Genomic DNA, 26,258 nt, shown 5'->3' with positions numbered 1-26,258 from the left:
ATGCACATGGCTTTCTGCCTCTCCCCAAACTGGTTCTCATCGTGTGTGTGCGTGCGTGTGCGTGTGCACGCGTGTGTGCACACACACTCAGCGGGATAGAGGTGGGGTGGCCAGCTTTGGGGAAGCTGTGGGCTGAGCACAGCTGCTGCCTCCCTCCCATCCCTCCTTTTCTTCCCTTCTTGCCCAAAGGAGCAGCCTCTCACTGGCTCTTTGGCATGTTTTTGCTCACAGAGCTCAGGGTTGAGAGCCAGGTAAAATGGCCTTCCTTCCCTGGCCCCAAAGCTGCCCAGAGATCTCGATGGAGGTAAGGTTTGGGACCACCATTCCACTCTTTCCCCAAATCCCAGATAAGTCCAAACTACAGAGAAAATTAATAAAACTGCAAATGTCTAACATCTATTAAGTATGTCTTACAAGCTAGGCATGATTCTACATTCCCATTCAAAAGCCTTGGGGGAGGCGCTCTTATGATTCCCATTTTGTGGATGAGAAAACTGAGGTTCAGAGAGGTTCAGTCCCTGCCTGAGGTCCCACAGCTGGTGAGCAAAAGGTGCGAGGATTCAAGCACGGGCAGCCTGGCTCTAGAATCCCTCTGGACACAGCCAGTACAGCAGGAAAATAATGCAGGGATCCAGCAATCTTTCGCCTCTGTCTCCTGTTTCCCAGAGGTTCAAAATGCAGTGCCCCTAGAGGAAATAAAGGGACCTAGGTACCAGATCTGGGGTCACATCACAGCTCCCCCATGTATTACCAGAGGACTTCTGAGCACTTTCTCAGCCTGTTTACCCAACTGTCAAATGGGGATCATTACTCCTATGTTGCAGGAAGCCTCCCAAATCAGAGGAGGGAAAGGAGCTGCAGGAGAAGAGGAAGGCTGGGGTGATGGTGTGTGGCTCCAAATTGCCAGGAGCCCCCAGATGGCCCCGAGAATACTGGCCACGGGTCTAATCCCAGAGATTTATGAAGGGTGCAGGCTGTGGCTGAGGGCGTTTGTTGCTTTGCCACAGAATAATCCAGAACTCCAAAACGGACCCCCCTCCACCCCACTGAAGTGAGGTATCTGATCCTTGGCCACGAAGGACCCCCAGCCTTTCAGGGAAGCAGCAGGTGGGCCCCACAAATGTAACCCACAAATGACGTTAATGAGGCCCTTCCTTGCTAATTAACAGGTCCACGTGACAGGAGCCTGAAAAGGCCAGTCTGTCCCAGCAAGTCCCAGCAGGCCTGACCCAGGCACCAGAGAGAGGCCTTTGTCCAAGGACAGTGGGGACGCAGAAGGTTGGGCTGGGCTGGAGCAGGAAGCCACAGGTAGAGGAGGGGGGTCAGACAGGGAGGGGCCTTGGGGATGGGGGCCTGGAGAGGGCGGCACCTCGGCGGCCTGGGGACTTACTGGAAATGCAGTCCCCTCATCCTGAACCTATCGCGTCAGAATCCGATCTTAACAAGGTCCCAGACGACTGGATGCGCTTTCCTATTTGAGCTGCCCTGAGCTGAAATGACTTTGTGTCATTTAACCCATCTGAGCTTTCTGTTTTTCCTCAACTGAGAAAACAGAGGTAGTGTTTCGCATAGCGCCTGCTTCAGTAAATAACTGATGATAATAATAACGATGACATTATTGTTATTGTTACTAATTCACTGGCTGGGAGAGAAGGGGCCCCTGTAGCTGGTCTACCGTGGTCAAGGGAGGGCCGGGCTTTCTGGAGTTGAACCACAGGGACAAGNCGCGCGCGCACACACACGCGCCCTGACCTGCCAGCAAACTACAGCACACCTCCAGGGGACGGGAGTAAACAACAGTCTCCTTCACACCCCTGCAAGGCGCAGGTCAGCTCTCAAGTCAGCTCTCGGGTGCCTGGTGCCAGCCTGACCCAGGCAGGAAATATGTACTCAGCTCCTGGGGTTCATGGCTTCCTACCTTTTAGTCTGGCCTGAGACACAAGGTCAGGGGGCCCCAGAGGGATGTTGGAATCCGCAGCCACTGTAGGGAGCATTAGGGGTCTCTGGACAAGGAGCTGGCTGCTGTCCCTCCACATTTATTTAGACCTGCAGAAAGTCCTAAGGGGAAAGAGAGGAGCCGCGCCCCACCTAGGGAAGGAAACCCCACAAATCTCATGTCTCCCTGTACAAAATGAACGACCCGAGAGCTGGTGAAAAATCCAGACCCTGGGCCCCTTGGCCCAGCAGTTCTGACTCCGTGTGCCTGAGTAGGACCCCAGGAACCTGCGTTTTAAACAAGTGTCCTATGCGGTTGTGACAAAAGCAATTTACATTCAGAGGAACAAAGCAAGAAATAGAGTCCTCCAGCAAACAGGATGACCCATTGCTGGCGTGGGGTGGGGTGGGGTGGGGAATAAAGAAGCTTGGCTAATTAATCCAAGAGGTAAGGGAGGTCACATAGCCTTCTTTCTGGCTGGACCCTAATCAAGGGATTTGCAAAGATCCACATCTCTGCTGTCTCGCTATCTCCTGCACTTAAAACAAAATTGTGTGGCCTTTAAAGGTCCCCGTTGGGCTGGAGGGGAGGCTGGAGGCTTAATTAGCACTGCATTTGCATTAAGTGAAACTCTCTTTTGGTAGTTATTAGAATATATGTTAAGGAAACTGTTTAAAGAAAAACATACCGGTCACCACCTTCACGTGACTGTTTGCATTTTACCCCCTGAACCCAGCCTACCCTTCTGCAAACAGGTTTTCACATGGCTGTAGTCACAGAGCAACTACTTACTCCTTAATCCTCTCGCATACCTCCACACTGGGTCTCCATTCCACCGGCTCTTTAAGGCCGAATGCTGTGAGCACTTCAGAGAATGTTACAGACTCAGGGACACTATAGAAGACTAATCCCATGCCCTTTGAGACCCTGAGATGGCCACTTGCTTCATGCTTCAGTTTCCTCTGGTCTACAGCAGTATTCGGAAGAGGTGCTGAAGCAGGCACCGGCAGGAAATACTCAGGGTCGGAATGACCTGATAATAATAAATCATGCAGTAGTCATCTTTTTTTTTCTGTAAAGAGCCAGCTAGTAAACATATTTTTGGCTTTGTGACCCATCCCGTGTCTGCTGCGGCTACTCAACAATACTATTGTAGCATGAAAGCAGACTTAGACAATATGTAAATGATGGGCGTGACCGGCTGTTTTAATAAAACTTTATTTATGAAAAAAAAACAGGCCATGGACCAGATTTGAGCCAGGGCTATAATTTGCCAGTCTTTGCTTTAGGGCTTTTCTTTTTAAGGGCCTTCCAAGCACTGCCGTGTACAAACCTCAAGCAGCCATTCTGTAGACAGTCTGGACATCATCCCCATTTCACAGAAGAAAAAACCGAGGCCCAGGGAGTGGTTAGCCTTCACTGTATAGACAGAAGCAGGACTCTAGGGCAGGTCACGTATCTCCCTCCTATCAAGGAATCCTTGACACTGGCCCCTGCTTGTCCCCACTCCAAATACATGTCCTGTTCAGCAGGGAAGAGGGCCTTGGCCACACCCTGGGGAACACCCCCGGAAACACTGGGAAGCCATCCTGCTGGGTGCGTGTCGCTTTCCACCCCTTCTGCATGCAGGGTGCAACCAGGCTGAGTCAGCTGGAGGCCCTGCTCCACCCTGGGGATGGGAGGAGCTGCCCCCCTGCACTCCAGCCCTGCCTAGGCTGGTGAAGGCCGGGCACAATGCCCCCCCTTCTCTCACCAGCGCGACCCATCCCCACCAGCAGCCTAAGCCGTGCAGGCAAAAACAGAGGGAAGCGTCTGAGGCATTTCTGAGGTCTCCCCTTAGGAGAGGAGTGGAGTGGGTGAGGGGTGGCGTGAAACACGGTCCCTGGTCCCCGGCAGGTGCCCCTCAAGTCAAATTCACCCTTGAATCACCTCCCATTAAGTAAATTCAGCAAGCTGACTAAGAGTGTGGTCTCTGGGGCCCAACCTCAACAGCGGGGTTCAAATGTTGGCTCTGCCTCGTGAGGGAAGTTTTGGGGTAATCGAAGTGTTCTCACACCCAGTTGTGGTGATGGTTGCACAACTCAGAAAATCTTCCGATAATCACTGACTTGTACACTTAAGAAACTCCTGGCTCAGCCACGTACAGCTGTGTGATCTTGGGCATGTTACTTAACCCTGCTGTGCCTTCGTCTCCCCATCTGACGAACAGGAATTATAGTACCTGCGTCATCGACGAGATGGGGAGTCCTAGATGAGGGTCTGACAAGTCAACGGCGTAAGGACTTTAGAATGGTACCTTGCGCCTAACAAGGGGTCAGTGTTTGCGACACAGGCTTGGAGAGGTGGTAGTAAGTTCCTGAGCTGTGGCTCCAAACCGCTTGGCCCCTTCTAGCCTCCGCTCCTGCTGTTTGTGCCGCAAAATGCTGGGTGCCCTTCCCACAACCTCTGAGCTCAAATGCTAGTTCCAATCAGAGGTCATCTCTCTTCCCTGTTCCTAGGTACCTAATAATTGTTTTTATAGCAAAGACTCAGGGCTAAACGGCATATGGTTAGCTCTGTTTACTCCCTGGTGTGAGATCCTTGGGCCAGAAAGAGGTGATATCTTGTTTGTCCCGTTCCTGTCCAGGTGTCTTGCGTCTCAGCTATGACAACCTGGGTGCTGAACCGAATCCAACAGCGGGGGCCCAGGCTATCACACCCTCTGTGGGTTGTGGTACAGTAACCATAAAGGTCAGCGAAGGTAACGGGGGTAACAAGGAAGGCAGGTGAGCTACAGTGGTCATCGGTGGTGGTCTTTGGACCCAGAGGCTCAACTCATACACAAGAAGTGAGTTCCTGTCCCCAAAACACTGGTTTCCCCTCAGTTATAGGGGATGCAAATCGCAAAAAGATGCAAAGATAAGGTGATCCACAGCCAGAGCCCCTGGGCTGGGCTGGCATAGTGTTTTCCGGTGTCTGCAGAGGTATAGCACCCCGACTCAAGGGTTCAGGGGGGCTGGCAATCAGGAGGGACTTCCTTGGCCTCCACTGTCCCATTTTGGGCTCCTGGGTCTGAGCCCATAGACAACCCCAGGCTCCGGGCCGACCTGGTAAGAGCCTGTGACCCCAGAAAGCGCCTCTGGTGTCTTGCACAGACTGGTATCTGGCGAGCCGTGGCTTCTGTTGATTTTTCCTGCGCCTCCCCTGTGCAAAGTCCAGAATTTCAGCGCCCAGAGAGCAGCCCCCTCTCTTTGCCTATGACCTGGGCCGGGAGAGGAAGAGAGGAAGCAGAAAGGGTGAGGGCTAAAGGGACAGCTGTAGGGGACACTTCTGACTCAACAGCGCTGCCAGGGCTTGGGTAGGCGCTGCAAACCCCAGGAAGCCTTTCTGACGGCAACAACACGGACCTAACTTCCACCGAGGTGGCGGAAAGATCACCTCGGAACAGGGGCTAGTGTCTGCTGCGACAGGCAAGCGTCTCGCTCCTTCTCCGCACCTCTGCCCCGCGGGTCCTTTCCCAGGACAGCCGGGCCCCGCCGCCTCCCCTTCCCGGCAGCACCTATCGGCCCGGCCGCAGGTTGCAACGTGTTCCTCCCCTCGGCGCGGAGCCGCGCCTCCCGCCCTTCCCGCCGCGCGGGCCGCCTTCCGGCCCGCGGGCCACCACCCGGGGCGCGCTTACCGAAGTCCCGGATCCCCTCCTCCGGGGCCTCCTGGGTGAAAATCCAGGGGGGGTTGGTGGCGTAGAGGGAGGTGCTGGGGGGGTTGGCGTGCTTCTTGCCGAAGAGTTTGCTGAAGGTGCCCTGCACCGTCTGGTTCTTTTTCATGCTGCCTCGGGTCCGGCGGCGCCGGGAAGGACCTTCCCTCCCCCTCGGCCTGCCCCGTCCCGGATCGAACTCCGCACCGTCCCCCCCAGGGGCCTCTACCAGGCCATGTCCGCCGCCGGGTTCCCGGCCCCGCGCACCCGCGACAGGTGCTGCGGGCGCCGCCGCTCGCCTGGNAGGGCCCGGTGGGCTGGGGACCTCGCCCAGCCCACGCCCAGCCTGGAAGACGAGCCGCCGGCCTCCCCCAGGTCCCCCCCTGGCCCTCCTCCTCCACCCCTTTTCTTCCCGGGGAAGGGAGGAGGCGGGCAGGTTTCCAGCTGCTAAAGAGATTCGTGACCGCGGCCAATGTGGGTGCCCAACGCTGGGGAAATGGTTGGCCAAAGCCAACAGGTTGGAAGGTCTCTCGGGCTCCTCCAGAATGTGGGCCGTGAGCCTTCGACGGATGTAAGGAAGCGCCCATCAGAAAAAAGATAAAGGGGGGAGGGGAAGCAATGGACAAGTATCCGTATCTGATGACAAAGGTGAAAAAAATATCCACAGTGACCCAGCTCCAAAGAGAATTGGAAGACGACTAAATCTTGGTACTTTTTGTATGCGCCTTTTTGGGGGGCGCCGGGGTAGTTCAGTCGGTTGAGTGTCTGTCTTGATCTCTGCTCAGGGCGTGATTCTAGGGTCTTGAGTTCGAATCTTCCCTAGGGACTCTGCGCTGATAGCTCAGATGCTCTCTTTCCTTCTCTCTCAGCCCCTCCCCAACTTGCGAATGCTCACTTGAGGAGGCGCACTCTCTCTCTCTCAAAATAAATACGTTTCAAAATTATTTTTTTCTTTTCTATGAAGTTAAATGAATATAATTTTTTAAATTGATTTAAAAATCACTGAGCCACCCAGGCGCCCCGGTGAATATAATTTTTAAAAACTCAAGGTGAGTTAAGTCAACAGAGGTTTTTAAAACTCAGGGTGGGGGGCGCCTGGGTGGCTCAGTTGGTTAGACGTCCGACTTCAGCTCGGGTCATGATCTCGCGGTTCGTGGGTTCGAGCCCCGCGTCGGGCTCTGCGCTGACAGCTAGCTCAGCCTGGAGTCTGCTTCAGATTCTGTGTCTCTCTCTCTCTGACCCTCCCCCGCTCATGCTGTCTCTCTCTCTCAAAAATAAATAAAATACTAAAAAAAAAAAAATTTTTTTTAAAACAAACTCAGGGTGGGTTGAGCCCACTTAGGGTTCAGTTTACTCTCCAGGGAGAGAGGGCTGTGGCCCTTTAAGGTGCTAAGAGGACAAATGGGGAGGGGGGTTAACTGCCCCAGGGGGGATCTTGGGAGATGCTAAGAGGAGGGGAGAGCCAGGCCAAGGGGTTCGATTTCCAGGCTTCCTGGCAGCAGGAGGGGGTTGGGGAGGATGGGGGGGGGAGCAATCACAGACATTCGGCATGTTTTCCCTGAGGTCCCCCAGAAGCTGGAATGGCATGGCTCTTAGTACCAGAGGTGATCCTTCTCAACTTTTCATTCTGAAAAATTTGGAAGACTAGTAAAATGACCACCTGTACGCCTTTCTCCTGGACTCGCCCACTGTGACCAGGTTGTCACACTTGTGCGCATGCGCTCTGCGCTTTCTCTCCACACACCACACACGCTTTTTTTTTTTTCACTTTGCTGAAGGTGGAAACTTCTAGATATCGCGGCCCATCTCCCCACGCACACCGATACTTCAATATCCATTGCCAAAGAATCAGGACCTTCTCCTAAATGACCACGATACAGTTATCACACTCAAGTATTAAAAATTCCCAGTTATCCCCCAAATGTCATTTTCATTTCTTTCTTTTTTTTCCAATCCACAGTCCAGTCAAGATTCACACATTGCCTTTGCTTGTCAGGCGCCTTTAGTCTCTGATTTAGTACCACCCCCTGCTTTTGTTTTTCAGGACAGTGACATTTTTTACTTGCTCCAGGTTAAGGGACAGGATGAGTTGGGCTGTCACGGCTTGTGGATATGAGGTCATTGATTTCCCAGCAGGAGGGAAGGGACTATGAACTGTTGGGGGGTGGGGGGGCAGGAGCATCTTTAGAAAGCTGTGTTCCCAAACACCTTGTGTTTCCAAAAGGTTTTTGGTTGGAGACTTGCCTGTGGTCAACCCTGTCCCAGCCCATCCACCACCACCGTGGCACTCATGGAACCTACTGCTATTCATTCAAGGGGTAGTTGTGGAGGCTCTCCCAATTGCCTGGGTGTGGGTTGAGGGCTTGCAGGTCCAAGGGAAAATAAGAGAATTACAGAAGTCCTTTTTCTACCTTGAAGGATCTTGAGATCTCCCTTGAGGGAGATAAGGGAAGGGTTATGTGATTCAAGGCGGCAGGCCACGATGACTAAGTGCCGAACTGTGATTGGTGTCATTCATACACATAGCAGAAATTCAGAGGGGAGGAAGTCAGCCTGGGCTGGAGAAGTCCAAGAAGGCTTCCTGGAAGAATTGAGACTTGAGCTGGTCTGTGGAACATGGCGAGAATGTCAATAGAGAAGGGAAAGAGCCATTGTAGGGTATGGTCACATACCCATACCATCCATCCCTCCACCCTCCTATCTCCACATCATGGCTTCTCCCACTGCCTACACAGGGAGGGCACAAGGGAACCCCAGACGCCCCATCATGCCCTGGACATCATCATGTCCAAGTGCTCCAGACACACACACTTTCTTAGAGGCTTCTTTCTTGGAGATCTTGGAGCCATGAAGCTCTGCCACCTTGGGCAGCTCTGGGCTCTACTACCCAGAACCAGCCCCAGCGGAGCACCGGGGAGTGGCTCCATTCATGTGCAACTTCCACTTCTGTAACTAGTATTCTGAGAACAGCTGTGTGCCCCCTGTGGGCTGTGAGGGACCCAGAGAAATCAAAGACATGGCATCAGAGTTCAAGTTGCTTTAGTCTTTGTGGAAATGGAGAGAGACACACGTGGAGAGAGGAAAAGGGGAAGTAAATGAAGAGGAGATTAAGGGAACAAGGTTCAGAGGAGCAGCAGTCAGGATGGGCTGGAGGAAGGGGGGGAGCACGCTCAGGATTCCTGAAGGACTCTGCCGGGACTTAGGAGGGTGCAGCTGGGACCTGGGGGGTGGGAAGAAGGTCACAGCAAAGTGGGCCAGGGTGTAATGTGCTTAAAAAGACCAGTTGCGGGGCGCCTGGGTGGCTCAGTCGATTAGGCCTTCAACTTTGGCTTGTGTCATGATCTTGTGCTTCATGAGTTCAAGCTCCATATGGGGCTCTGTGCTGACAGCTCAGAGCCTGGAGTTGACTCTGATCCTCTGTCTCCCTCTCTCTGCCCTCCCACTGAATGCACTCTCTCTCAAAAAATAAATAATTAAAAAAAAAAAAGACCAGTTGATAAAATCGGAAACAGCCTAAGTTGTCCATCTGAAGATGACTGCTTAAATAAATTATGACACGTCCACACAATGGAATAATAATGCAACTCTAAAGAAGAATGAGTCAGCTGACTGGGTCCAGTTATCTTCAAGATAAACTGATAAAATGTTGACAAAATGGTGTGTGTAGTTTGCTACTATTTGGGGCAAGATAAGTATAATCTTATTTGTTTGTATTGTCACAGAGGAACTTTGGAGAGGTATGTAAGAAAGTAACAAAAGTGGTGGCGGTGGGAGTAACTGCACAAATCGTGGTGGGGGGAACAGAATGGGAGGGAGAATTTTGACTGAGTGCCTTTTTATACTTATTTTATTTTCCAACCATGTAAATATATTTGCTGTTTTTTTTTTTATATTTTTATTTATTTCTAGGAGAGAGAGAGACAGCGTGAGCAGGGGAGGGTCAGAGAGAGAGGGAGACACAGACTCTGAAACAAGCTCCAGGCTCTGAGCTGGCAGTCAGCACAGAGCCCGACGCGGGGCTCGAACCCACGAACCGCAAGATCATGACCTAAGTGAAAGTCGGACGCTTAACCGACTAAGCCACCCAGGCGCCCCATATATTTGCTGTTTAAAAATTAAAGAAAAAAGTGTGTCAACTACACTTCAGTTAACAATAAAGAGGGGCGCCTGTGTTGCTCGGTTGAGTGTCTGACTCTTGATTTCAGCTCAGGTCATGATCCCAGGGTTGTGGGATTGATCCCTGTGTGGGGCTCTGCACTGAGCATGGAGCCTACTTAAGATTCTCTCTCTCCCTGCCTCTAAAAATAAGATAATAGGGGCGCCTGGGTGGCTCAGTCGGTTAAGCGTCCGACTTTGGCTCAGGTCATGATCTCGAAGTTCATAAGTCTGACCCCTGTGTGGGGCTCTGTGCTGACAGCGCAGACCTGGAGCCTGCTTCGGATTCTGTGTCTCCTTCTCTCTCTGCCCCCCTCCCCTGCTTGCACTCTGTCTCTCTCAAAAATAAATAAACATTAACAAATTTTTAAAAAGAATAAAAATAAGACAATAAAATAAAATAAATTATAAAAATTTAAAGAAAAATAAGTAGGCATGAGAGTCTAGAAGTATGGTCCATGAACAGCAGCAACTGCATCACCTGGGATCTTACTAGAACTGTAGAATCTACTAGAACTGTAGAAACCCCATCCTAGGCATTGGGCAACCTCTCTGGGCCTTGGTTTGTTTGTCTGTAAAACAGGCTATTAATTTCGGGTTGTTATGAGATTCAGTGAACTGATGGATTAAGGTACCCAGCAGAGGATCTATGTTTTAACAAGGTCCCCAGGTGACTCAGGATCATGTTAAGGTTTAAGGAGCTCGGGCCTAGAATCAGAGGTTACCAGGAGCAGGCACTGGTGACTGGTAACAGTGGTGGGTGTTTTTGTGTTTTTGTGGGGGTTTTTTTTGTTTTTGTTTTTTTTAATAAAGTAATCTCTACACCCAACATGGGGCTCGAACTCACCACCCTGAAATCAAGAGTCACATGCCCTACTCAGAGAGCCAGGCAGGTGTGCCTCAACTGCTATGTTTTAAGGATTCATCTAGCAGCTGGATGAAGGATGATGGGAAGAAGAATGCATAGGCTAAAGGGCTAAGAGTTGCTGCTCATCTGATCAGTTCATTGGTTAATTAACGAATCGAAGCAGGAGAGGAGGGGGGCAGGACTTGTGTGCTGGTGGTAGACCAGGTAGAAAAATGTCTGTGGGGCATTTCTTAGGAAGAGAGGAAGGTCTTGATGGACCTTTTGCGTAGAGGGGAAGTAAAAAATGCTCGGAGCCATTTTCCTCACCTGAAGCTTGGGAAGAATAGTGCCCTTCATGGGGTTGACAGGAAGATTCAGTAAGAAAATGGAGGTGAAGTGCCAGCAAAGGGCCTGGCACAAAGGGGGCGCTCCAGAAGTGTCTGTTCATTTCTTCCCCCGTCTGGCCCCCTTGTCGTTTGGGGTAGTTTGGGCTGGGAATAGAGGAAGAGAGGAAGAGCGGGAATCTGTGTGATCATGAGCACAAGAAGCGAGTCAGGCTGTAGAGTCTGGATGTCAGGGCTGTCTCCGCCTTTCCCCCACCCATTTCACCCCGATTTCAGTCCCATGATGGGGGTGGCTGGTGGGGAGGGCATCTTCCCCCGTTCCGCCCTGTCCGCCCAGCAGTTTCGGAGGCCGAGTTCCCTGGGCAGGGTCCAGCTGGGCTGGACGCCCCATGCTGCTGCTGCGGGGCCCCCACTCCACTCATAACAACACCTCCACCTGCACCCCCAGTAAAAGAAACAGCCAAATAACAGGCTCCCCTCGGAACAGTCAAAGCCCAATCCTGTAATTAAATCTTGGCTCAGCAATTACTTAGTAACTTCCAAGAGCCGACTTTACTGGCCTCTTCTGGACCGTGGGGTGAGATTGGGCCCCCGACGTTGTGGTCTCCCCAGAGACCCAGCTAGGACTAGTTTGTGGCTAGTTTGTGGCTTTTTCCTACATCCAACAAAGCCAAGCACTCCCGGCTGGGAGAATGCACTCTGAGTGGGGGAAGGGCAGGCTGAGAGGTCCTGAGGTCCCCTGCACCCCCACCCGGGTCTCTGCAGCTGGCTCTCCGGGGGCAAAGGTCAGTGCTCCCAACTCCCACATGCTACTGAGCTACAGATCATCTTGTCCAGACACTGGTTCCTGGCTGGAGTCACCTTATGCCACGCCAGCTCCTGAAAAGGTTTCCTTAGGCCTGCGGGGGAGGGTGGGCTCTAATTCCCCCCCACCCCACCTTGGCATTCCTCTGGGCTAGGAGGGTACCAGGAGATGAGGTCAGGCTAAGATGAGGTCCCGCTGGTGTGGACTCCCACATCCTGAGAAGGCGCTCAGAGAAAGTCATTAGCTGGTGCCCGAGAGTGTGGAGTTCCCAGTCCAGCCCTGGGTAGGGAGTGGCGTGTGTCAGGGTGCTGGGGAGAGACTCATCTCCCTTGGTAACCATGGGCTCCACTGCTAGGACCATGACCTACCGGGAAGGGTCCTTGTTGGGGAATAGGTTTGAATCCTGACTCGGCTGTTTAGCAAGGGTGTGACGGTGGCCGAGCTACCATCTTTCTGAGTCTCGGTTTGTTCATCTTTAAAACAGGGGCTATTAATGTAAGGTTATTATGAGATTCAACAAGATAGTGCATTAAGGCATCTGAGAGTCTGACTCATGGTAGGTGCTTAGCACCTACATGCTCCTCCCCCTGTTCCCTACCCTGACTTTGGGCATAGAGAGTCTAAACAGAGAACAGCAAAGACAGAACAGAGGCCCTGACAGGCTGGGAGAGGGCCATGACAATTCAACAAAAGAAGCTCAAGAAGGAAAATTCCACCGGGGCCCAGGAGGCAGGGTGGGGCGGGTGTCCGCAAGGTCACCTTGAAGACCAGGCAAAAACCAGCCCATCGAAAGAGTGTGTGTGTATAAAAACGGTTGCTAAGTGCAAAAAGCAAAACACAAAATTCCATGTAGATTGTGACTATAGATATATAATGTGTATTTGTCAATGGCCAAGGATTGGAAGGGAACAGAACCTCGGAGAGGATTCGGTTGGAATGCCAGGACTGCATATGAGGTTTTTGACTTTCTAGTAATGTGGTCTGCTGGTAGGTCATTTTTTACCTGAAAACTCCATAGATAAGAAGAACCTCATTTAACGTGGAAGGCATTTTCTTTTAAGTACAAGGCGGGAGAACCTGGAGGTAGGATTCTAGAGCCACTTCCACCACTAACCTCCTGGGAGGCCAGGGAGTTCTCCTGAGCCTCAGTCTCTCCATCTGTAAAATGGGAGGGTGAAATCCAGGGCTTAGGTGTGGTTTCGCATCTGGTTAACATGCCCGATGGCTGGCAGAGTGGAGGCAGAACGCCAAATAAAGTGGTGGGGGACTTCCTGTGTGAGGAGGTTACTCTGGCTCTGAGGAAAGGGTGAGAAGTGGGATGCAGTAAGCACTTCCTGGGTACAACCATCTCCCCTGCACCAGTCCGGACCCAAGGGAATCAGCATTACCCCCCATACACACTTTTCATGGGCTCTGGAGACCAACCCTTGAGCTGGGACTTTGAGCCCTGGGTACATTTCTCTGGGAGCCCTCCTGGGTCTGGCTCTCCCTGAGGTTCTGGAAGGAACGGCAGCCATGTCTACCATCCACTAAACATCTCTTCTATGTCAGGCACAGGGATGAGTGGATTGCATGCATTAACCCACTACCATCATCAGCCCCACAAGGGATGGGGCAGTACCCTCACTTTAGGGATGGGGAAGACTTTAAGGGATGTTTACTCATGGTCTATGGCTATCCCATTCCGCTCTGGGGAATATGGCCCAAAGAAACCACCTAGATCCATAGAGCGCCATGGGTGTGATATCATTGCAGTTTTGTTTGTGGGGATGGGGGTTGGAGGCCCCTGGAGGGGTCCTGGGGGGGAGCAGAGATATAAAATGTGGGGGATACACTCCATGGACATAGTGATGGGGAGCAAGGAGCCAGATGCGGGTACAGCAACACGGATGGATCTTAACATCAGTAGGGAGCCATCCAAGTAAACAGAATGACATCTAAAACACACAATGCTACTTACTATGTAAATGAAAACTACCTGCGTGCAAACAACAATGTATACATATTTTGCAAGAACATATGAACCAGAAGATGCTCATTAAGTACATTAGAACGGTTGCCTCTGGCTGGGATGGGTGGGGAATGTGGTTGGAGGCTGGAGATAAAGGAAGGAAAATTAATGCGAGAGAGGAGGCCTTCATAGACCAATAAGGACAACGCACCATGAACAAGGTGTATGAATAACTCAGTTGTCTGTACTTTCAGTCCAACAAGTAATGAAAAACAAGTAAGGATCAGAGAGGTTAAGTAATTTGTCCAAATCACACAGTAGGTAAAGAGGGGTGGAAAGAACATCCAAATAACCAAGGCCTCCTTAGAGCAAGATGGTAGCCGGACACTTCAGCAGCAGGGGCACAGGAGGGGAGGCTGTGTGTGTGGCAAGGTGTGTGCTTGGTGAGTTTCCTGTGCTCCAGGTCAGCCCTGAACCTCACCAGCAGTCCCCGTCCTTCCCAACTGCTCACTGAGGAGTACAAGTCAGTCCTTACCCTCCGAGAACTTTGATGATGTACAAAATGAGATGGTGCTTGGAGTGTGGCAGAGAAGTCAGAGAAAGGGGGGCCTCCGGGAGGCAAGGCCAGATCGGTGTGGTCTGGAGTTTAGAAACAAGACTAACAAGGTAACTCCTATAACCTGCCTCCCGGCAGGCACTGCTCAGAGCTCACGTGGTGCACACAAGCCTTCTAGGGGAATTCCATTCCCATCCCCACTTTGCAGATTAGGAAGTGAGGTACCCCCAGGTTAAGTGATTCAGGCAAGAAGAGGCAGTGGTGGGATTTGAACCCAGGCAGAGTGGGTCCAGAGGCCATGATCTTAACCATTCCGTGATTTGCAAAAGAAATATGACAGCCATGGTTTGACTGGCCAGGCCTTCCTCAAGGTGGTCTCCCTAGTCATGCCCCCTCTTGAGGTTCCCGTGGCGAGGGTGGCCCAGTCTGGGCCAGGGACACTCCAGGCAGGACCCAGTCCTATGGTCAGTCACAGGGGAGGGAGCCCTATCTGAAGTTCTCCGGATGAGATTCAACTCCCCTTCCTTCAAATATCCAAGATGGAGAGACCCAACATCCTCACGGTGCACGTATGGAAACTGAGGCCCAGAGAGGCCAGGGGACTTGTTTCAGTCACAGGGCAGCCAGTCCAGCACTGTCCCCCTGGCTGAGACAAGGTGTAGTGTGTGCTGAGTTGTGGGATCCCGCTCCCCCAAGTCCCTGCCTGCCTACCAGTCTCCTTCCTGACAGCCCCTGGGCTGGGAGCCAAGCCACTTTCCCCAGAGCCAGCAAAGCTGGCCACACCATCCAGAATGCCGCGTTCCCACCTTCTCTCCCTCTCTTAGGCAAGATATCATCACCCCTGAGCTTTGGCAGTCCCTGAGCAGAGCCCCGGAGACGGCCAGCCCTGGTTGCCACTCCTCCTTCTCCCTCTTCTCTGCCAGCCTCCTCTCCTGGGCCCTCCCACCGGCTCAGAAATTAGGGGTCATTACCATCAGGGTGTGAGATCTGAGCACAGTGCTAAGTCATCAACGCCCCAAACTCTCGTTCTGCCATAGGGCCCCAAAGTCCACCCCGTAACCGACAGTCAGGGCTGACACAGTACCAGGAAGGAAACAAGGTTCTGGGCCCGGCCCAAGCCAATGTGACAGAGGACAGGAAGTCACAGGCTTGTCCTATTTCCCTCCCGCTGGTCCTCCTCTGACCCCAGAGAGAAGCTCAGGTCCCTCCCACATGTGGGATTTCAGAGACATTCCTGGAAGGTGCTACTAACTCTGGTGTTGTCGGGGCTGGGGAGGGAGGATCTGGTGTTTGAAGATGGGGACAGGATGGCCCATTCGGCCACCTACTCATTTTTTTTTTAATATTTTTATTTATTTCTAGGAGAGAGAGAGAGAGAGACAGCGTGAGCAGGGGAGAGTCAGAGAGAGAGGGAGATACAGACTCTGAAATAGGCTCCAGGCTCTGAGCTGGCAGTCAGCACAGGGCCCGACGTGGGGCTCGAACCCACGAATCGCGAGATCATGACCTAAGTGAAAGTCGGACGCTGAACCGGCTAAGCCACCCAGGCGCCCCTCGGCCACCTACTCATTAATCCAGTTACCTGCCCACACATTTATTGAGTGCTCACTCTTTGCCAGGCACTGGCCTGACTGCTTTGCTCATCCCTATTAGATAGAGACCTGTAGTCTACCCATTTTACAGATGGACAAATGGAACTGCAGAGAAGTCAATTACTTGCCCAAGATCATACAACTAAAATGGTAGAGCCAGATTCAAGCTCAAGGAGTCTGACTCTTGGGGCGCCTGGGTGGTGAGCCAGTTAAACGTCTGACTTCAGCTCAGGTCATGATCTCACGTTTTGTGAGTTTGAGCCCTGCATCTGGCTCTGTGCTAACAGCTTGCACACCTCACCTGTGCACGTGCGTGCACGCACACATACATACACACACGTTCTCTCTCTCTCTCTCGGATGAGTAAACATTAAAAAAATTAGAGAGAGAGAGAGAGAGAGAGATATGAGGAGTCTGACACTTGGGCTTGCCATCCCATCCTCTATAGCACAACCACCCCCAATCTAGCCTTTTTGAGAGAGAGAGGGCACAAGTGAGAGAGGGGCAGAGGGAGAGAGAGAGAAGTGAAGCTCACCTGAAGCAGGGCTTGTGTTCACCCGAAGCGGAGCTTGAACTCAGCCAAAACGGGGCTCAAGCACACCCCACGTGGGACTCCAACTCACAAACCGCGAGATCGTGACCTGAGCTGAAGTCAGATGCCTAACCACTGAGCCACCCAGGCGCCCCAATCTAGCCATTTACTGAGCACCTATCTATCCATTCACCCACAGCCACCTGTCTATGGAACAGCATATGCAAAGGCTCAGAGAGAAAAGCACAGGGCATGTTTAAGAAATTAGCTACTGCATAGAGTGAGGGAAAAGATAGCAAGCGATGAGTCAAGAAAGGTGAGCGGGGCTCCCTTGGGGGGGGGGGTCTGCCCATCCACCTCCCCATCCGTTGTCTAACTACCTACCAATACTCATCCTCCTGCCCACCCACTCTCCCATTCCTCTGTCCATGTGTGCATGCATGCATCCATCCCTCCTTCCCTCCCTCCCTCATCTCTGTAATTTGGAGGGCAGGGAGAGAGAGAACAGAGAGCTGGCTGGGTATGTTTTCTCCCTGCCAGTAATTTCTTATGACACGTGGGGCGCCTGGGGGGAACATTAGGACTTCTGGAGATACCTGAGTAACAGGGATAATTTCCCCCTCCCTCAACTCGCCGCATTACCCACGGTTCACAGGCCCTGCGAGGTTGCGGAAAGAGGGGATTGCAGAGCGGGTCAGTGCCGAGGTTAAGAGACCCTGCCGCGCCTTGAGACTTCAGCCCCCAGCCCTGCCCTAGTGTTTCCTTAGGAAGACAGAGGGAATTATGCTCTCAAAGGGGCGTCACAATGCCCACCCAAATGCTCCCCACCTGGGCACTCCCAGTACGTCCCTGGGAGCCCCCGGAACCCCTGACCACCAGAAGTTCCATCTTACTGACAAGAAGGACCCTGGTCAAGGATGTCCCAGGTGGGATGACCTCACAGGGCTGCATCAAGGTGCCCAAGGTCACAAGAAGTCTGATTGACAGGAAAGAATATGAAGGCCCTAGCCTGGCCCACCCATGTGGCTGGGAGGTGCCAATGCCCTGTTGTACCCCGGGGGAGGGGGCAGGAAGCAGGCCACCATTCCCCTCCTCCCTTTCCTCTGCCACTTCGCCTCCTGCTTCTGGGAGACATTTCCTGGACTGCTCGTGCGCACTTCCCCATCTCCTAGGCCAACTTGTGACAAGTAACAGTGACAGCTAAAGTTTCCTGAGAACTCAGGGGGTGTGGGCAGTTTATGTAGAATGTCTCATTAAATCCTCATGGTCACCCTACGAGATAGATTCTTTTTTTTTTTTTTTTAAAGAATTTAGTATAGGGTTTCACACGGTGGTAAGCTTTTTGTTTATTCATGTTTATTTATTTGAGAGAGAGAGAGAAAGAGAGAGCAGGAGAGGGGCAGAGAGAGAGGGGGACAGAATCCCAAACAGGCTGTGTGCAGCAGAGAGCCTGATGCAGGGCTTGAACTCACAAACCATGAGGTCTGTGACCTGGGCCCCAAACCGAGAGTCAGACGCTTCAGCCACTGAGCCACCCAGGCACCCTGTCCCCACGAGATAGGTTCTTTAGGCGTTCCCACTTTACAGGTGGGAAAACTGAGGTACAGGGTATTATGAATTACTGAAAGATCAGGCAGTTGGTGTGAATGGTGGAGCTGGGATTTGAACTCCAAGCTCCCACGCTACACAGCCTCACAAGGAAGCTAAGGCCCGTGCCCGGCTGCCTCATCTGCTCCCTTCCCAGCCCCTCTGCCCCACCGCACACCGACCTGCTCTCATAAAGGTTCAGATGAGCGCGTTCGAAACCTACAGGTAACTGCTGGACGAGACTGATAATAATTACTATTTGCATTGTGCCCTCAAAGTTCCCACACTCATCGCACCCCCACGACCCGCTGGTGAGGCAGATAGCCTTATTATCCTCATTTTGCAGGCGGGGCAACTAGGCAAAGAGGTTCCGAGACTTGCCCCACGTTGCCTGACCTGTAGGGCAGAGGGAGGCCCTGAGCTCAGACCTTCACACTCCAAAGCCCAGGCACATTCCGTGGTACCCGTACCGGTGCCCTGGGAGGCTTAACCCGAGGTCTCGCCCAGCGCTGTTTGCATTTCAACAGGGCACAAGGCCTTCCTCGAAGAGAGTGAGGTGCAGGTGGGGGATGTCAGGCTCGGGCTAGGCTAGCCGGTGGGCCTGGAGCATTTGACAGGGCAGTGACTTCCCAGACCCCTGAAATACCACATGTGAGATCTTCTTGCCCTCCTCAGAAAGCCCTACTCTTGAGTCACCCTTATCCCCTTTTCTAAGTCCTGGCAGAAGGGGTGCCTGGGTGGCTCAGTTGATTAAGCATCCGACTTTGGCTTAGGTCATGATCTCACGGTTTGTGGGTTTGAGCCCCGCATCGGGCTCTGTGCTGACAGCCAGCTCAGAGCCTGGAGCCTGTTTCAGATTCTGTGTCTCCCTCTCTCTCCAACCCTCCCCTGCTCATGTTGTCTCTCTCTCAGAAATAAATAAAAACATTAAAAAAAACAAAAGAAGGGACAGTCACTATGCCTGTGGGGGGGGGGGGGCGGGTCATAGAGGGAGAGGTCTATTCAGGATCCTTCTTTTGTCTCCAGCTGGAAACCCAAGTAAAAATAGGGTAGCGGGATTTGGAAGGGAGGGAAGGGGCTGGTGAGAACTTGCCCTTTAGACTTCCTCACTCCATAGACCGGGAGGCTTAAGTGAAGGCTGCAGGAGGCAGGAAAGGAGTTAGGGGTCTTCCCTGAAGTTCTAGAGCAGGCTGCTCGGCCTTGGCACTGATGACATTGTGTGCTGGTAATTCTTTACTGGGGGGCTGTCCTGGCCCTGTAGGATGGTCTGCAACATCTCTGGCCTCCACCCGCTGGGTGCCAGTAGCACCCCCACTGTGACACCCAAAAATGTCTCCAGGCATCACCAGATGTTCCCTGGGGAGAAAAACACCACCGTTCTGAACCGTTTCTCTGAAGTCACACACATAGCGTCCCCCCAACGCCCTGCACTTGATGGGAGGAGCCGGAGGAGGAGATGGTTAAATGAAACCAGATGTTAACCTGGAAAGTATGCATTCAGGCCCCACCCTCCCCCCAGAGCTGGCTGTGCCTGGCCCTGGGCCGGCAATGGGGTGTTCTCAGCCCTCTGAGGTTAGTCACCTGGAGCCCAGCCGGGCCCTTGGAAGGGGCAGGGCAAAGCTGTGCTGCCTGGGCCTCCTCCTCCTCCTCTTCCTCCTCCTCCCCCTTGCCCTGAGTCTTCTCTTCCTCCTCCCTTTCCTCCTCTTCCTCCTCCCAGGGACAGTCCCTCTGCCCTAGTTTCTGTGAGGGCCTCATCCCTGGATGCGCTCAAGGCCCTGGGTAAACCCCACCCCAAGGGCCCACATGTTGCCGCAGCAGTCCCGGGAGGGGGGGGGGAGGGCTAGCTGACAGGTAGACCCAGGACGGGCTGGGGCAGAGAGAGAGGGGCGCGTTTGCATCCTGGTCGCCCCCCCCAACTAGTCTGGAGCTGCGGGCATTCTGCGGGGGTCTTCTGTGCCACCCCGCCAACTATGTGAACTTAAACATGCACCGCTGCCTCCGAGCCTCATTTTCGACATTTGAGACACGGGAGTGACATCTTAAATGGCTCTTACAAGCTTTCGCAGAGCTCAACGGCTGGCGCCTGGAGCTCAGGAGATACTCAGTCCCATTAGCAACAGTATCGCCCTTCCCTCTGTGGGTCCTGGGTCAGAGCCCCAGCCATTCTGAAAGCATGTGCGTCCGTCACTCCTGACACCAGCCTCCCAAGCCTGAGGCGCGGGGTCCAAATGGCTGAGACGGAGGCGGGGTGCGTGTGTGGGGTGTGCTCTGCGGTTCCCTCATCTCCAGCTCCGGGGCCATGGGCTGAGCCCTTCTGCAGTGTCAGGAGGACCAGAACCCCACATCCTCAGAATCATGCTTAGTATGCTAAACATCCTGCAATGTCCAGGACTGCCCCACGACAAAGAATTGTCAGGGGCGCCGGGGTGGCTCAGTCGGTTAGGCATCTGACTTCCGCTCAGGTCACTATCTGGCGGTTCATGAGTTCAAGCCCCACGTCAAGCTCTGTGCTGACAGCTCGGAGCCTGGAGCCTGCTTCAGATTCTATGTCTCCTTCTCTCTCTGCCCCTCCCCTGCTCATGCTCTGTCTCTCTCTCAAAAATAGATAGACATTAAAAATTTTTTAATAAAAAAAGAATTATCAGCAGCGCACAATGTCAGTGGCGCAGAGGGCAGGGAGCTCATATTTGTACAAGTCTACGTTGTGGAGTCTTTTACTTGCACACTCAGAGCCTGCCGTCTCAGAGGGATCATTTCGAATGAATGAGCGAACCAGTGAAGCACATAATGCCCTGTTCTCAGCTGGGCTAAGAGATGGCAACTTCTAATTCCAGCATTCACAGCCCCACTGCGTTCCTGCCAAACCAGGAGATCCGGCTGCTCCTTTCTTCAGCTGCTCCCCTGCCGCCCAGAACCCCCCCATCAGGAGCTCAGCTCGTTGACAGGGGATCCATCCTGGAGGATAGGGTGTGGACCTTGGGGTCAGCCGGGCCTGAGTTCGGTCCCAGCCTGGTTCTTTACCAGCCGCCTGACCCTCTAAACTTGTGACGGACACCGTTACTGCATTTTTCTCAACTACAGAAGGGTAACGTGAGGATTAAAAGACAGAATCCATGTAAAGANGGCCTCAAAGGCTCTGGGAAAGCTGTTCTACACTTGTTCGCCCTTTTCTCCAGCTTGGCTGGGTGCCAGCACTGGGTGAAGCCCCAGGGGCACAAAGGTGAATAGGATGTGGTCCTGAACACTGGGAGTGTTTTACAGGCTGTTGGAACATTAGCAGGAGCCCGGAAGGATCAGGATACGGGACTGGCATGAGGCAAGCACAGCACCCAAGGGCGACAGGGATGTATAAAGGGGCATTCAGTGCACCTCTTTAAAATGGGTACTTGCCTCCCCCTAGTCCCAGCCTAGCAAAGGACCACACCCCAAAAGGAATGCCTGAAGGCACAGGGGTGGGGACTGCAGCACCAGAGGCTTCCTGGAGGAGGTGTCAAGAGAACTGGTGGCTTGGACGATAGGAAGAATTTTGAAATGCAAAGCTGAGGGCACACACATTCCTGGGTTGGAACCTATAGCAGCAAAGCCGGCTCGGAAAGAGAGCCTGGGCAGGTTTGAGTTGGGCAAGGCGTTTGTAAATTACATGCAGAAGGACGTACATTGTCTCTAGGGTACCAGGGACTTCCAGGAACTCTGTAGCGAGGGCTCCCTGCCAGTTCAGGCTCCCTGTGGGCTGGAGGGCTGCGAGACTGGGCAGAGCAGAAGTGGGTTCCCCTCTCAGCTGTAGCCTGGAGGAGTAGGACAGAGCCAGGCTGACACACAGGCATCCAGTCCTTTGCGCTGTGCTGTTGTGACTGTGAAGGTCCCTAGTAAAATGGGCATCCAGTACCTGGGAGATGGTGTCGAGGTCAAAGCGGTCGGTCACGGGGCAGTTGAGAGTGGCAACAGGAGAGTAAACAAATGTCCTTAGGCATTTGTCAATAGAATCCAGTTCAATTGAAGCAGCCTTTATTGAGCACTCACTAAATGCTTTCCTCTGGAGGAAAACAAGGAATAGGATTTGGGGGGCCATTATGTCAAGGGTAAGGTTAACAGAGCACAGCCCTGAAGGGCCAAAAGGGAAGAAGAATCTCCCTGATGGGTGGGAGGGGTCCGCCCCTGAGCAAAGGCATGGAGGTCCGGAAGGTCAAGGTGCCAGCAGAGGCGATGGGCGGAAGGTCCGACTAGAGCATAAGGGGAGCGGAGCCCCTGGAAAGTTCTTGCTCCTTTCCAGGCTAGAGGCCTTGAAGGGCAGTAGAGAGCAACAGATGCTTTGAGAACTGCTATCTGATCTGACCACTGATATGGCCAGGTTTAGGTTCAAGTTCAGGTTTATTCAGTGGGAATGTGAAGCACAGGCTGGGAGGCAGGAGGAGCATAGGAGGGCTTGGTGGAAAGCTGAATAACCCTGCAGGAGAGAGGAAGGAGGCTTGGTGGGACAGTGGCAGAGGAGGGCCAGATGGGAGTGACAGGACGCAGACAGTCAGCTGGACACTGGGGAGGTGTGCAGGGGGTTGAAGTTGAGCCCGGCTCTTAGCCTCTGAGCTGGCAGAGGCCTCTGAGAAGCAGGCTGAGGTCTGCACCAGCACAGGTCAGGCGAGGGGGCCCTGAAGGCTGCCCCCTGCCTGGAGGTGTCTGGCTCCATGACCAGCAGAACTGTCTTGGGGGTGGTTCTGGAAGCTTCTGACGGCCCCTTCCCCACTCCCACCCTTGGGCTTAGCAGTGGAAGCCCCAGTGTCGGATGCCTCAGTGCTGCCTTTCTTTCCACCCCCACAGGACTCAAAGAAAGCCTCAGCACCCAGCCAGGAGCCGAAGACACCATCAGGCAAAAAGCAGAGGTGTCCACACCCTCCCCTGTCCCAGTCGTGGAAGCACGATCGCCAGCAGAGCCTGGAGGCAGCCTACATACCAGTGGTGGTAGACCCGAAGGGGCAGAGCCTGGACAAGCTCAGGTTCAAGTTCTACACCTCCCAGTACTCCAACTCCCTGAACCCCTTCTACACCCTGCAGAAGCCTACCTGTGGCTACCTGTACAAGAGGGACACCGACCACACCCGCAAGCGCTTTGACGTGCCTCCTGCCAACCTGGTCTTGTGGCGCTCCTAGGCCCCTCCCCGTCGGAAGACCCCACCTGCGCCCTCCCCCCACAATCCTGGGTCCCTGAGGGGAGGGGCTGCTTGTTCCAGGAGGAGCGGACCATGCCTGGGCTGAGACAGCTGTGCCGTGCCCAGGGGCAAAGGGAGGTCTCTGTTCTCAGCGGGAATTAAAGTCTGTCCTTCCTTTCCTTGGCATCTAAATGGGTGACTGTGGGTGGATAAACTGAGGCCATAGGGATGTTGTACAGCAGGCTATGTCCAGAGATGCCTGAAGACTTAGAAGGACTTGATTCCCAGTCCCCTCCTCTCCAGGAGTGACCATGACACCCCTCCAGAGCCTCAGCCCCACGCAAAGTCCGTGCTGGTCACACCCTCCCCATAGTCCAAGCTTGGCAACCTGCCAAAGTCAAGAAAGAGAGAAGTCAGCTGGAGGTGGCCTGGGTTGGAGCAGCCCCCCGAAAAAGGGAAGTAACGCGGGGGGAAACAGTCTCGGGGGGGCCTCCTCTCCAGCCCTCGTTTTACATCAACCTGCCTCTTCTGACTTGTAGCTTGTTGGTGGCGGGACAGGTTTCCCTTCTCGTCTCTCCTCTGGTCCGGAAGAGCTGACTCTGAGGTTAGTCAGACTCATGGGCCATGTTTCATGGAGATGGGTGATGAAGGCAGGGGGCATTTCACCCAAAGTGGTGGCCTGAGTGGGTCCCTAGCCACTGTCACCTAGAGGCAGATCCGGCGCTATTCTGGGACCAGTTCAGACGGTCCTGAGGGACCACGACTGTGGGCATCTCCTCCCAAGGCCACAGCCAGTGACCTCATGTTGGTAACCACTGAAACCAGCAAACGCCCATAAACTGGGGTTTTTTCTTTCCAGAGAGCTCATTGTTAACTATTTGCCAGCACACCACTAGGTGAATCTGGCTGGTTCTGTTTCTAGGAGTCACAGCTCATTCTAGCTGGGGTGGGGGATACAGTGGAGCATACTTTTGGAGCCTAAGAGTCTGAGGGTGGTGTGGGATGGAGGGATGGGATGCCTGAAGACCCAGGCAAGCAGCCAGTGCACTGGCCAGACTTCCTCGGGCGCATTTCTCTGCAAAGAAGATGGTGAGTAGGGAGAAAGGACACGAGCTCTCCTAAAGGTAACCTCACAGGATAGAGTCTAGGTTCCTGTTGTTTGCTTGTTCTTTTGTTTGTTGCTGTTGGAGGCTCTCTTTCAAAAGTCAGAGGGTTTAGGTTCACCTGGGCAGCTCAGTCGGTTGAGCATCTGATTCTTGATTTCGACTCAGGTCATGATCTCACATGTTTGTGAGTTCAAGCCCCCGGTGGGGCTTTGCGCTGATAGCATGGACCCTGCTTGGAATTTTCTCTCTCTCTCTCTCTCTCTCTCTCTCTCTGTGCCCCTCCCCTAGGGACTGTGCCTGGAATTCTCTCTCTCTTACTCTCTCTGCCCCTCCCCTGCTCTCTCTCTCTCTCAAAAGATATTATTTATTTTATTTAAAAAATTAAGTTTTTATTAATAAAATTTATTTATTTATTTTGAGAGCAAGAGAGCAGAGGAGAGGCAGAGAGAGAAAGAGAGAGAGAATTCCAAGCAGAGTCCATAGTGGAGTGGCAGAGAAAGAGACAGAGAAAAAAAAATTCCAAGCAGGGTCCATGCTGTCAGCGCAGAGCCCCACGCAGGGCTCGAACTCATGAACATGTGAGATCATGACCTGCGCTGAAATCAAGAGTCAGATGCTTAACCAACTGAGCCACCCAGGCACGCCTAAATAAACTTTAAAAAATAAAATGAAGTCAGAAGTTTATCTCAATTGCCTGGTGATCCTGGGCTGGAGGCTGCCCATTTGGCATCTAGACCAGGCCTCTCCTGCCTGATTGTCAGTGTTTGAGGAGCCGGCATGGGAAGGAGCTGGGGTCTCCTCCTATTCAGACTTTCCCTTCACTCCCAGATCAAGAGCGACCCTTCTCTCTTCTCGAGGCTCTCGGGTCCAAATCTCCAGAGTAACCTCCAGCCAGGGGCAGGGGATACGTGTGGAGGGCATCTGGCGGCTCCTTACACAGGCTTTCCACCAGTCCTCATAGCTCCGCTCCCTCCCGTCCTGCACCCTAGCTTGTAGGGCACCTTCTGCCCCATGTCTGAGCCTCCGCATCTCTGTGTCAGGCGTAGGCATCATGTCTGTGCCATCCTCTACGCCCTCCTCTTTCAGAGTGTTGGGGTTTCCACTTCCTGCGCTCTGAGAGAGGTACCACTCATCCGTCTGCCCAAATTTTCTTAGACCCTCTCACCTGTTTTCTTCTTTCTCTTTGTCTCTGTGGATTGGTGGGTTTCAAAAATGTTATTGTGGGGCGCCTGGGTGTCTCAGTCGGTTGAGCATCCAACTTCGACTTAGGTCATGACTTCGTGGTTTGTGAGTGCGAGCCCTGTGTGGGGCTCTGTGCTGACGGCTCAGAGCCTGGAGCCTGCTTCGGATTCTGTGTCTCCCTCTCTCTCTGGCCCTCCCCAGCTTGCACTCCGTCTCTCTCTCTCTCTCTCTCTCAAAAATAAATAAACATTAACAAAATTAAAAAAAAGAGATGTTATTGCCATTTTAGCTGGATTTTGAAAAGCAGAGATAAATTCAAGTTTTCAGCCTATGTGTAACAAAAAGTTACAGGTCCAGTCAATCATCCAACAAACGCTTGCTGAACACCCAACGGCTGGGGTCCTTAAGCTGCAGAAATGAACTAGACCCATCTCTGCTCTCCTAGACCTGAGAACCTTGTGGGGTGCGATGGGTGTAGGTGTGGGGGCCCAGCATTTTCACTCCCCCAGCTGACGCCTTCTCCTCTCAACTGGAGAATGGTCTCCCCCTTGAGGTTCACCTTGGTAGAGCAGCCTTGATGGAAGCTTCCAGAAACCTTTAAAGAAGCTGGCCCAAGTCCCACATTGGTGTGGGCGCGATAGTCCCAGGAGGGAAAGACCTGGTGCTCAGAGCTCTCTTCTGTTTCTGTGGGGGTGGAGAGTGGGGGTCAGGCAGCCTCGGAGGGGGAGCAGTCGGGCCTGGGTCTGCTGCCCCTCGCGTCTCTTTCCAGCCTGGCTTCCACCTCTGCACACCTGCCCCCCACACTCCCTCTCCTCGGCACCGTTCCGTCAGGTGGATCCTCTCTCGCTGGA

At 53.2% G+C, this 26,258-nt stretch overlaps 1 protein-coding gene across 4 annotated transcripts in view; it reads left to right on the top strand.

Annotated features, from left to right (window-relative positions):
* The window catches only part of CIMIP3 (ciliary microtubule inner protein 3), a 64,593-nt gene extending 41,295 nt beyond the window's left edge, over positions 1–23,298 (top strand). For 3 of the 4 annotated variants that reach the window (XM_077764789.1, XM_077764787.1, XM_077764788.1), the window contains exon 3: positions 22,791–23,298. In XM_077764789.1, coding sequence (XP_077620915.1) covers positions 22,791–23,120 — 330 coding nt within the window. In that variant the 3' untranslated portion in view covers positions 23,121–23,298. Of the gene's footprint in view, positions 1–17,242; positions 17,318–22,790 lie in introns of those variants that run through there. The other variant, XM_077764790.1, reaches the window with a different exon arrangement.
* The last annotated feature ends 2,960 nt before the right edge of the window (positions 23,299–26,258 follow it).

Source organism: Crocuta crocuta, unplaced genomic scaffold (genome assembly GCF_008692635.1).
Source record: "Crocuta crocuta isolate KB4526 unplaced genomic scaffold, BGI_CrCroc_1.0 scaffold44, whole genome shotgun sequence".
Lineage (NCBI taxonomy): Eukaryota > Metazoa > Chordata > Mammalia > Carnivora > Hyaenidae > Crocuta > Crocuta crocuta.
This window is presented reverse-complemented; position numbering and strand designations above follow the sequence as displayed.